The 13,689-nt window shown below is 32.1% G+C and overlaps 1 protein-coding gene across 7 annotated transcripts in view; it reads left to right on the top strand.

Annotated features, from left to right (window-relative positions):
- LOC132721862 (neuronal calcium sensor 2-like) overlaps window positions 1-13,689 on the top strand; it is a 150,018-nt gene that overhangs the window by 119,499 nt on the left and 16,830 nt on the right. For 6 of the 7 annotated variants that reach the window (XM_060706236.1, XM_060706232.1, XM_060706233.1 and 3 more), the window contains 2 exons: window positions 10,128-10,275; window positions 13,056-13,328. In XM_060706236.1, coding sequence (XP_060562219.1) covers window positions 10,165-10,275; window positions 13,056-13,328 — 384 coding nt within the window. In that variant the 5' untranslated portion in view covers window positions 10,128-10,164. The remainder of the gene's footprint in view (window positions 1-10,127; window positions 10,276-13,055; window positions 13,329-13,689) is intronic. The other variant, XM_060706238.1, reaches the window with a different exon arrangement.

Here is a 13,689-nt window from a genome sequence, read left to right as displayed (position 1 = left end):
AAATGCAAAACACTTATCTGCTTACACTGAATACAGAAATTAAACCCCAAGAAAGGAAAAAAATTCTTATGATTTGTAATTCGCAATTAGTACATGAAACTTCGGGAACATTATTTTCCTAAATTTCAATTTCACTTAAAACACTTTGAATTATTTGTGATTATCTGCCTAAAACCTGGCACATATTATAACAAGACAAGAAACTACGAACTAGCGTATGAATTTACAATTATTCATTAACAACAAAATGATGTCATCTTACGTTATTATTATTGAATGCATCAAAAAGACATAGTTTAGGAGCACTCAACTCTTCTGGCACCCCCTTCCCCCCGACCCCCCTCCCTCATGCCAGATGAACTTTTAGAGCTTATGTGGAACTACAGAAACATTAGTTATATATGCGGGAAAGAAAATTCTTGTTTTATTGTCAAATAGTCTTCTGGAATTAAAAATATTTCGTTTTTTTCCCAGCTTATCCGTAGGTACAAACAAACTTTTACAGTAAAAAAAAACTGTTACAGTTTCGAAAATAAGTGCCATAGGTTGACTTATCTGTTGTGACCGGTAGTGCAAGTGCGGTAGTGCAAGTGAAACCATAACGGTAAACTTTGTTTGTACCTTCAGATTAGCTGGGGAAAAACCCACATTTGCCGAGTTCCGGATAACATCTATTCCCGATTGTTTAATAATAGAGACTGTGCAATATTTATTGATCATATTTATTTTATATGATATGACAATGGTTTATTTAATTGTCAATTCAACTTACTGCCATTATAGTTCTGATCAATCTAGACAGCAATGATTAATATGTCTGAATGATCATTCATCAAAGTTTTTCAGCAATTTTATCCCTGTTACCAAGGGTTACTGAAATGTATTTTATTAGAAACAGAAGAATTTCCCATTATAGACAATGAAAAAATTGTCTATGTTGACATTTGCTCTGTCATTACATATAATTGTTGCATTTTGCTGGTTTAGATGGGGAAAAAGTCCTCCTCTTTGATGGGACTTTGCCTTTAAGGCTTGAGGTCTCGGAATTGCAGCCACTGTTTATCCGTGCGCGATTGTAAGAAACCACTAAATTAATGGGATCAAATTACTGGAGTCTAAGCATCAACAGGTAAGGGGGTTTTGACCACTGGTGCTGCTTTAAGTTCAAAACACCTGAGATTTAAGCCAAAACCATCTTTCCTATGTTGGCGCCATATGACCTAAATTGTGTTGGGGCACTGTAAAACCAAACAAAATGAAACAAACAAGATTGGAAAATAAAGTGATGTTTTTAAATGCTCAAAATCCAGTGACACTGTTTCACATCAATATAATAATATTTAGATGAAATAGCAGGGGCAAAACAAACAATACCAATAAAAACTAACTCTATTATTATTTATTCACTATTTTTTCAGACATTTGTAATATACGATTTTCTTATCTTTTAGTCAAAGAGACCCATAATGCACTCTTCAGTCACACAATTTCTTTTTTTAATTCATATCCTAGTATAACTTAAGGGTACTCTGAAAAGATGCAATTTCTTGAACATTTAAGTAATGATCTTTTGACAATGGTCGCAAATAAAGTCAATTGAATTTGCGACATTTTTTTTACTTCTCATTGTTCCTGGTCCGATGATTAATTTAACCATTTCTGTCTGCAGATAAGATCTTACATGGAAAGATGGACCTATTTTAGTCAAGAATGGCAGCAGATTGAATGTTTTGGAGACGGGACGTTTCCGATTGTCTTCATACAAACTGAAATTTAGAGCAATTGTCTTGGCAGATTTCCGTTTAGCTTACCAGACAATGTCATGTCTCCATTCCTTAAAGACAATCGTATTTTTGTTGTCGTCGTTTTTCGGTAACAATATTAAAGGCCCATTATGCCTCAGAAATTCTTTTATTTTAATTTTCTCAAAAGCTTTTTATTTAAATTTTGATGTATTTTATATATAGTAAGCGAAAAATTAAATATTGACCAATCGTTAGAGGCAACTTATTGTTAGAGTTAAAAAAACTGGAGTCTTTCCAGCTGGTCAGGTGGTTTTGACCACTTGTGTTGCTTGATTAAGTTTGTAACATCAGAGGTTAGCCAAAATCATCTTTTCTGTTTTTTACGCCATATGACCTAAATTATGTTAGTGCTCTGTAAAACCAAACCAAAAAAACAAAAATATCTTGTCTCACTTTGAAATTGTGGAAAAAACAAACTTATAAGCGTAATTTCTTAAAGACGTTACTTAATTACATCATTACATGTATATCTTCTGTAAATAAATATTCACATATTGTCTTTAACTATTACACTTATCAGAAGATAAACCTATTTGGTATTGGAATGAATTTACAACATTCTAGGATAACAAACGGGCTGTTAGTCCTCACATCTAACGTGGGAAGACCCTTAAACAGCACACTATAATTACGATCCAAAAATGGACTGGTTCAGCACATAGCAATTATCACCGTAGACAACAGACTGTGTCCCAGGTAAATTGAAAACTGAATTATAGATGATGGTCGGACAGTGTCATAGTGTGGCGTAAATTCAGACAAATTAGAACAACTGATTAGTTTCTATATACATACTCATTATTTACTGAGAGGGTATACCCATGAAAATTTGTCAAAGTATGAAAAATTTTGATAAAATGTGTAATGCTACAGTTAAGTCTTTTTCGCCCATTATTTAAATTTGGTTTTACAGACACGGTGTTGGATACTGTTTGTCGAGAGAGTTGTATATTTATTAAAGTTTAGCTTCCTTATCCTAGAACTTTATATGAGCCTCGTCACCACAAAACCAACATAATGGGTTTGCGACCAGCATGGATCCAGACCAGCCTGCGCATCCGCGCAGTCTGATCAGGATCCATGCTGTTCGCTATCAGTTTCTCTACTTGTAATAGAGTTGGTATGCGAGCAGCATGGATCCTGATCAGACTGGTCGCAAACGCACTATGTTGGTTTTGTCGTGACGCGGCTCATATGTAGAATTTAAAGACAAAGTTGTTGAAGTGACTTAAGTGATTACTGGTCAGCAATCTTAATATTTTTCTTTTTCGTTTTTGGTCGGGTTTCACACCAATGCTGTAAAGGTCATGAATTATGGCAACTTTCCAGCAGACCTTAAGTGTCCCTTTGCACAAACTGGCATCTGAGTAGAGCCACCAATGTTCTGTAAGCTAGCTGGATAGTTTCTTAAAATTGACAGTAGGCATTTCTCAAATGGAACAGGAAATTCAAGTATAAAGAAACACTTGTTTTAAGGAACACCTCAGTGTACTATTGCACAATATGTCCATAACAATTGCCATATCAGAATGTTTACACAAATAATTGAATGAATAAGCCAGTGAATGAATGAATGAATGAATGGACAAACAAATGAAAAATGAATGAATTAAAGGGTGATAGAAATTGATTAACAGTTTTCAAAGTAATACAATTTTTAGTGATGATTGAGGAAAAAAAAAAAAGAGTCACATGATCTTCCATTGGTTAATTTCTAAATTTGATCATAAATCGGCTAATCAGACGAGACGTTGTATTTTAGACAACATATCTGCAAGGATAGCATATTAATACAACTGTATGTACCACATCAATATTCATCTCTTTAATAAAACTCATTAACGTGTAAATTTTCCGATCATTTCTTCATCATGCAAAATGCCAGAATATCATGTAATGCCTGTACATACTGCCGAGAGCTGTTTGATTAATATAGTAATGTCTTATTAATGCTTAATATGCATTTCTAACAAACCGTTGCCTCTGAACAGAATGAAAATTCTGGTATAAAGATGAAATGACACGAGAGCAGCCTCCTAAAATGTGTTCGCAAGCTTTAAAAAATAAAGGAACATTGATAGTTGCATTATTTCTTGCATGACGTTTTCATATTTGGCACTGCAGCTGCGAATTTACACAGCTCTTGTCTGAAATAGAAAGCTCGTTTTCATGATATACAGGATGTGATATAGATAATTAAATGCCTTTAAGTGTAATAACAAAGATCAGCCAGAAATATTTAATGTGAAAAAAAGTTGTTACAAATGGCGCTTAACGTGTCCCAAAGCGTTTATGACTCCATCAAACCGAACCGGCAGAATTTTTCATATTAATTTTAACTGTTGTGTCAGTCTCCCTTCAAGAGGTCTGTTACGCTTATAGCATCCAAAACATCAGAAAAAGAGCACATTTTGGTGTTTATATGCACGTATATCTGATAAAAATTCATCTTTCTTAAATTTCTGAAATAATAAAGAGTTGAGTTATGGCCCTTGACTAAGAAATATGCCAAATAAAGGGTGTAGACTTGTAAGTGGTCGGTGGAAATGACACAAAGTGTTTTGTTTGTTAAAATGAAATGAGGAGTTCTTGTCTTTACTTTAAAATGTGTGAAAATATGTTGTCTGCGCATTTAGCATAAATTCCAAATTCAAACAATAAAATATTTTGCATTATTTAATGACACGTGTTTTGAAAGTTAAATTAGGATGTCTGTACAAGGCAGTTTATATATAATACTTGAACACTTGCAAAAGCTTGTAATAACGTCTTAAAAAAATACAGGCCAAACAAATATATATTTGAGATCTGTGAAGTTTCTCCAAATAAGCAATTTACAAATAAAGCATATATAAATATGTACATGAACAAGTTTAAGACACACTTAAGGAAACACTTATATCTTGCATTGTTTCCTAGATCTAAAGATTAAAAATTATTACAAAACTCTTATTAGTAACCTATGCAAGTAAAAGCAGTTTTACCTCATCCGAGTATCTTCTTTAAGATATTTGTTGTTAAAATTTAGGTAGTTTTTATATTGTATCATACACATTTTTCATTATCAATTAATGGTCAGTAGCCATTTTAATAGTCAATCTTTTGAAATATATTACCAATTCAACTCAACTCGACAACGAAAAAATAAGCATATTGTCTCTTTGAATGAATTGCTATTATAATAGGCATTCAAAAGTTTTTTGTACCAACAGCAGATTGTTAAAAAAATGAGAAACAAACATTCTTTTTTCTTGGCCTAACTTTATACTTTTATTTTAAGAGGTGATCTGAATAAGGAGAGGAAGGTTTTTCAACTTGTGAACATTTATAGAAACTTGGACGCAGGTGTTATGAAATAAACTTACATTGTATTTTCGTCATTTTAAGAAATAATCCTGACATGAGATATCGAAATGTCGTGGTGGTAGCAAATTGATTCGGGAAATATCATCTGGTAGAAATTTTCATACGAGACATAATTATATCCCCTTTTGTTTGATGGTTTAAATAAAAGATTACGATTCTAACATTTTTTCATGTTTGTATTATAATTAGCTTATGTTTTGTTAAGACAGGGCACGATTATAATTTTAATTTGTATATTTTAATATTAAAGAAATTCTTAGTTTTAGTAATGGGCTTGTCCTCCTTTCAATAAAATGTTGTCCGGAACTCGGCAGATGAGGGTTTTCCATTATATCCTGGGAGCATTAAACTTTCCCTGTTATAACAGAAGATTCTACCCACATGCAACCAGTGCCCGACAAGAACGACCGTCTGCACTGTTTGCTTTACTTAACTAATTTTGAAATTTTCCCTAAAAATGACGAATGGTTTTGTCCAGAATGAAACATATAAAATTTCCCTAAAAATGACGAATGGTTTTATCCAGAATGAAACATATAAAATTTCCCTAAAATTTACGAATGGTTTTGTCCAGAATGAAACATATAAAATTTCCCTAAAAATGACAAATGGTTTTGTCCAGAATGAAACATATAAAATTTCCCTAAAAATGATGAATGGTTTTGTCCAGAATGAAACATGGACAAGTTCATTTAAGATATTGAGAGTGGTATAAGGGTTAAATACTTCAGTGGTCTCTCAACAGAGTTGAAAGTTACACTTTTAACATTATGATATAATTATGATATAGAAATCTAATTATGGTAATTAGGATGCAGAAATATATCCCGCTTGACAATTTCATTAATGCTAATTATATTTTCATTCAACCATATTACTTTATATAACTATAATTATAAAAATATAGTGTCAAAGTTTGAATCGGTAAATCGTCAGGAACTTGTATAAATGCCGGCAGCTGGCAGAATCCACTCAAACTGATTAAAGAATAAATAATTGATGAAGTTGAATCACAACCCAAAGGAACCCTTCAACAGTGTATGAATACAATGCAAGACTAGGATGGTTACAAAATTTATGCCGCTACTGATTATGGGTTCATATTTGTCTAACATTCTAAACTCGTATTTAGCACTGTATCAGGTCTACATTGGTCCTCCGAGAATAAATTTCCCAGAGTAAAATGAGCAGTGACATTTTATAATACACATTTAGTGCCATTGCCATGGCAATACTTCTGTATAATTTGTTTAAAGTTATGGTAGGAAATATGTTTTGTTGTAATCTTTCAATGTGACAATGTCATGAAATTGTGTTGTTGAAAGAACGCAGTAGCCATGTTACCTGCATTCTATGATGATGTCATAACGATTTGTCGGTACTACATCATTTTAAATATTTTAAATTCATTTAGTTAAAGAGTAGAAAAAGTGAAAGCTTTTGCAGACAAAGATGAAAAGCCTCCTACATCGTTGCTAAATTTGATATTAAGCAGAAACATCTCTAAAACCTGTGCCTTCTGGCCAGAGTGACTCTTATTTTTGGCTGCGCTAAGATTTTTTCATATTCACATTTTCATATTTAAATTAGTTCAATAGAAAAGTTGCATAAGAGATGTATGGGAGTAATGTTTCTAGAATGATCTTATAAGAATTACTTATGATGCTTTATTCAAGTTAATGATGAAAGTGTGCCGTCATCCCTTGTTTAATCAGTTAATCATTCCCCCCCCCCCATACACATACAGATCAGATACAGATAAATGCAAGACCAACTACTGTCCCACTTCCCCCACACATACAGATCCGTGCAAGACCAACCATTCTCTTCCCCCCCCCCCCCAAACACACATGCAGATCAGTGCAAGACCTTCTACTCCCCTCTCCCCACACACATATAGATCAGTGCAAGACCCACCACTCCCCCCCCCCCCACACACACATATAGATCAGTGCAAGACCCACCAGTCTTCCCCACACACACATATAGATCAGTGCAAGACCCACCAGTCTTCCCCCACACACACATTAGGGTCAGTGCAAGACCCACCACTCCCCCCCCCCCCCCCCCACAAACACATAAAGATCAGTGCAAGCTTAATAAGACCCTACACATGCATGTGGCACACACACACACACACACACACACACACACACACACACACACACACACACACACACACACTGAAGTAGTTATTGGCACCTTAACATATCTGAGGGCAATGTTGTTAGATTATGTACAACCATATGTGCTTAATCTCTGTGTGTAATTATTTACCTATCACAATTAATAATTTATCCTCAGTTTTATGATTGAAAATATGCAAACATAATTAAATATTAATTAAAGTGTATTTGATTAGAAGCTGTCATGCCAGCTTTAATTACCATCTTCACAAGCCACGTGTTGCATATCCGTTAAATGATGCTTAAATATGTATTATACTTATTGTTTGGCTATTGTTTGGTTGGTAATTTGTTTGTATATAAATTTTTAGTTTAATTTTAGTCAAAAAGAGAAATATATCTGTGGGTCTTGCAATGATTGTTAAGGTATTTATCTCTGTGGGTATTACAACGATTGTTAGGGTATTTATCTCTGTTGGTCTTGCAATGATTGTTAAGGTATTTATCTCTGTGGTTCTTACAATGATTGTTAAGGTATTTATCTCTGTGGGTCTTACAATGATTGTTAAGGTATTTATGTTTGTGGTTCTTGCAATAATTGTTAAGGTATTTATCTCTGTGGGTCTTGCAATGATTGTTAAGGTATTTATCTCTGTGGTTCTTACAATGATTGTTAGGTATTTATCTCTGTGGGTCTTACAATGATTGTTAGGTATTTATCTCTGTGGGTCTTACAATGATTGTTAAGGTATTTATCTCTGTGGGTCTTACAATGATTGTTAAGGTATTTATCTCTGTGGGTCTTGCAATGATTGTTAAGGTATTTATCTCTGTGGGTCTTGCAATGATTGTTAAGGTATTTATCTCTGTGGTTCTTGCAATGATTGTTAGGTATTTATCTCTGTGGGTCTTACAATGATTGTTAAGGTATTTATCTCTGTGGGTCTTATAATGATTGTTAGGTATTTATCTCTGTGGGTCTTGCAATGATTGTTAAGGCATTTATCTCTGTGGGTCTTACAATGATTGTTAGGTATTTATCTCTGTGGGTCATGCAATAATTGTTAAGGTGTTTATCTCTGTGGGTCATGCAATGATTGTTAAGGTATTTATCTCTGTGGGTCATGCAATGATTGTTAAGGTATTTATCTCTGTGGGTCTTGCAATGATTGTTAAGGTATTTATCTCTGTGGGTCTTGCAATGATTGTTAAGGTATTTATCTCTGTGGGTCTTGCAATGATTGTTAAGGTATTTATCTCTGTTGGTCTTGCAATGATTGTTAAGGTATTTATCTCTGTGGGTCTTGCAATAATTGTTAAGGTATTTATCTCTGTGGGTCTTGCAATGATTGTTAAGGTATTTATCTCTGTGGGTCATGCAATGATTGTTAAGGTATTTATCTCTGTGGTTCTTGCAATGATTGTTAAGGTATTTATCTCTGTGGGTCATGCAATGATTGATAAGGTATTTATCTATGTGGGTCTGGAAATGATTGTTAAGGTATTAATTTATCTCTGTGTGCTCTGGCAACTGTTATTAGGGATTATCTTTGAATGATTTTTAGAATATGCTTGCAACAATTGTAAGGCTGTTTTGAGACAAAAAAATGACGTGGAGTGCTTTAATTATTAAATCAGTCCATTTATACTGTTTAATAACTTTACTTCAGTACTGTTTATAACTTTTTCTTAAACACTTGACATTTACTTCAACACTTTATCAAAGGTATATTTACACCAGTTTACACAGTTTTCTTGTAATATTGACTCGTATAATTATAAAAGCGAGAAAATTTCATGCCTCATTCTTCTTACAAGCTCGTCAAGATGGAGTACAACGCACTTATAATCTGAGCAGCCTGATACATCATAGCAGCATTGGTAATGTCAAACATCGCATTAAAACACAAATGACGGAAGTTCTCCCTGCCGGAATATATTGATCGAGGACGCATTTTTAAAAAATATTTTACGATTTTACAATATCAACTGTCATAATTCCGATGTTTATTACTGAAATATACTGAAATTATTTGTTGGAAATACTTGATAGAGACTTAATACATTATAATACTTGTATAAAGCGATTTTAAAATTCAGATAACATCTCTGGTTAAGAATAAATGTTGATTTTAAAACGCATAATAATGCTTTAAGCTCTTTGATATGCGTGCATGGAAATTTGATATTTTTGTGTGAAATATAGGTTTAGTGTTATTATTGCTATTTGTTATCAGGGTTGGGATCATGTGATAATTATCGAAGCTGTTTTTATATATGTAATATCAATTATACAGCCATTGTCATCGCAGAAAATGCTTTTTAGAAAATGAGTTAAAGTGATCAGGGGTTGTCTAGACCGATTTTATTGTGCAAAGGAAGATGAATTATGTTTATTGTCTCAATGTCATCACATATCCTGACTATTTTCTGACATGAAGCAAGCTGAAACAAGCATATGTGTATGTGTGTATATTATAAGTGCTTGTCTGAATGTACATTTCTTTTTTTAAAGGTTGTTACCCTTTTATATTTCTAAGCTTTATCTAAGAGTTGTCTTTTCTTTATAATTTTAGGTAGAATCTAATTAAATTACTATGTTTCAGTATTTTCCCAAGTTTACCATTTTCAGAGTTGTTCCCCCTTTAAGTATTAGAAGAAACTAACTGTTTTCTGAGTTATTCTCATTTTAAATGTTTTGCAGAATCATTCCCCTTTAAAATTTCAGGTTGTATATTTCACAGTTACTCCCCTTTGTACAGTTTTTTTCCAGGGTTGTTTCCCCTATATTTACAGCTTTTTCAGTATTGTTCCACTTTTCTATTTTCAGGTAGAAAGCTAATTAAGACAGATAGTAAAATAACAAAATGGGAAACAAATCTTCAAAAAAGAAGCTTCCAAAGGAAGATCTAGATTTTCTCACACAAAATACAAAATTCTCCAAGAATGAGATTAAAGACTGGTACAGGGGCTTTATGGTAAGTCACAGAATGATGTTACACTATTTAATTTGTTGTATCACCAGGAGTTGGTCAGCTTTGACTTCCGAACTTTTCAATGTTCAATCTGGAGCAATTTATTTAAAAACTTGTCAAAATGAACAGAAGTAAGACAGGCTCTGCTGAGTACTATGGTTCATTACTTATCATTTACTTACCCTTAATTAATTCCTGCTAATTTTCATGAAAATTTTAAAAATGTAATAAAAAGTAAAATATGGTAAAGTTAACAAAGAAAATAATTTAAACATACAAATGGCACTTAAAACCCATTTTATTTACCGAAAAGAGGTCTAATTATGCAAAAATAGCCCTACCATGTTAGTCAATAACGCAGTAGAAAAAGGTAAAAAAAATGCTGCAAAATTGGTCATTTATGGCACATAACATTGAAATTATTACTTATATCTTTAATCTTTTTACATTTTTTAAAATCTCAGTACACTATTCTTAAAGTAACACTATTCTTAAGATCGATTTTCTTTAAATATTTTGGCTCATCTGGAGGCATGAAGATTTTAGAAAGTTTATAAAAGTAACCTTAAATCTGAATGAATTTATTTGGAGTAGTTTAAATGGAATTATTAAATTTCAAGGACATTCTTGTAGTTGGTTTATTACTTTGCTATAAATAGTCTTATTTAATGTCATGAAGTCAAATGTAAGTTAAATCATGGAAATTTATTCTCTTGTTTTGTTTTCGTCAGATTTGATGTTATTAAGATAGTGTAATCGGACATCAAAGTTAGAACTTGTTCTGTATTCATATCTTCAAGCAAGCCATATAAAGCCTTCTTTTGATTTATACTTTTAGCATATTAAAAATCTAATCAATGATAGCATCTTATGTGGAACCTGTTCTGTATACCCATTTCATCAATTCAGCCTGAGAAGAACTGTGTTTGATTTATTTTCTATTCATACAAATTGTATAAGATCTAAAATTCTAATTTATTTTTTTCCCTCCTTATAAGATTATGCAAGAATTGACCTAAATGACTTTTTACAGTGCAACCTCTGTAGTGTGACCCTCTATAAAGCAATAACCTCTTCTAGAACTTTCCCACAGTACAACAATGAATTTAACTTCCGCAATGAGTATGATTCCACTATGAATTTAACCTATCTAGAGCAACACTTCTATGCAACAACCCTAAAAGGTGTTGTTCTGCAGAGATTGTACTGTATAACATCATAAAGCACAGAATATCAAAAATCTACCAGAAAAAATCCATGAAAAAAACAACAATTGTTCAATCCAAGACAGGATGGATAAGTCACAACCTGACAAATATATTTTGTATTTACCAATGCTAAATTAAATAAAGAGATTTCTTTAAATTATTGGAGAACAGTAATCTCAGGACAACAATATAATATAGACAGCAATTTATGCCTCCCATGGCTTCTTATACCTTTTGCTTTTATATCTTCTGTATTTTCTGCTAGTGTCCTCTGCTTTTGTATCCTCTCCTAGTATCTTCTGCATTAATTTTGTATCTTTTGCTTTTGTATCATCTGCTTTGTATCTTCTGCTAGTATCTTCTGTTTTTGTATCTTCTGCTTTTGTATTTTCTGCTTTTGTATCTTCTGTTTTTGTATTTTCTGCTTTGTATCCTTTCCTAGTATCTTCTGCATTTGTATCTTTTGCATTTGTATCTTCTGCTAATATCTTCTGCTTTTGTATCTCCTGCTAGTATCTTCTGCTTTTGTATCTTCTGCTTTTGTATTTTTGCTAGTATCTTCTGTTTTTGTATCTTCTGTTTTTGTATCTTCTGCTTTAAATTTGTATCTTCTGTTTTTATATCTTCTGCTAGTATTTTCTACTTTGTATCTTCTGCTAGCATCCTCTGCTTTCATATCTTTTGTATTATTTGCTAGCATATTCTGCCTTTATGTCTTCTGCTTTTATATCTTTGGCTTTGTATTGTCTGCTTTTGTATCTTTGGCTTTTGTATTGTCTGCTTTTGTATTTTCTGATTTTGTAACTTTTGCTTGTTTCTCCTGCTTTTGTATCTTTTGCTAGTATCTTCTGTCATAATTTAACTGTCCTTCTGCTATGCTGTCATTCATATTAAAGAAAAAAAAAATTAGAAAAAGATTATCTGATTTTGTTATTTGTGTAACATGTTCAATAAAAAAAGGATTTGGTATAAAATAATGAAAACTATATTTAATTCATGAACAAGAAAATAAGTAAAATATGTCAACATATTTTTGCATTTGTTTAATAAATAAACAATGTATAAACAACATTTCTGAAGAAATGCGTAGATTTTTCTGTCAGTACCAGCTCTAACTGTACCTTACTTTCATTTATTGTATTAAAAGTAGGAGTAATATTCAATTGTGAAATTTATTAAAAAATCAAAAATCAAAAAAATAAAAATTGGTGAAAAATAGAGCGAGTTTGCTAGCTGTTCTCTACTTACTTTCACACAAAATATTTAATAACTTTATTTTTAATAAAAGAAAAATTATCAAATTTGCATTATGACGGGTCAATTCTTTACATTTTTTAAAAATTTTCTTGTGTATGATAAGATGTCAATAATATTATGGCCATTTAAAGAAATTTATTAGTGAAAAAATACATTTAAAAAAAAACCCCAACAAACATGCTATAATATATACATAATGCTTAACAAATGTTTAATAGAAAAGAGTATCATTTGTTTTTTTGGTCCTAATGTGGTTCAGAAAATTATTTGTTTTATGATTATCATTTTACAAAGACAATTTTCTTTCTTGTTTCACAGCGAGATTGCCCAGACGGCCTTTTATCAAAGACGAAATTCTTAGAAGTGTATTCCACATTTTTTCCTGCGGGAAATCCCGACCAGTTTTGTGAACATGTGTTTCGATCTTTTGACAAAGACAATAGTGGTAAAATAGACTTCAAAGAGTTCCTATTAGCTATAAATATCACATCAGGGGGTAATCCTTCTCAGAAACTCAACTGGGCCTTTGCCATGTACGACATCGACGGAAACGGAACTATAGAAAAGAACGAAATGGTTGAAATTATTAAAGTAAGTATTGTGATGCCATTATTGTGTTTCTTTGAGCATTTCATTTGTAAGTTCGTTAAAGATTAAAAATGAGAGGTTTTGTATTGTTTATTACTTTAAATGATCGTCCATGAAACAGTTAAGGTATCGAATCTCTGATGGACATTATTTTCAACTTTGTTTAACGTATTGTTTTCTTAACTTTTATTATATCACAGTATTTTCTTCATATTTTAAACACATTATGAGTTAACCTATTACTTCATAAATGTTTTATTTCTTTCTGGTTACGGAAACTTTTCTGGCTGTATTTCATACCTATTAATTGCTTATTTACACATGTACACCTTTTAAACAATACCATATCAGGCCATCATTGTAC

Source organism: Ruditapes philippinarum, unplaced genomic scaffold (genome assembly GCF_026571515.1).
Source record: "Ruditapes philippinarum isolate M1 unplaced genomic scaffold, ASM2657151v2 ctg1919_1_1_1_1, whole genome shotgun sequence".
NCBI lineage: Eukaryota > Metazoa > Mollusca > Bivalvia > Venerida > Veneridae > Ruditapes > Ruditapes philippinarum.
The sequence above is the reverse complement of the archived record's forward strand: the minus strand, read 5'-3'. Positions and strand labels throughout refer to the sequence as shown.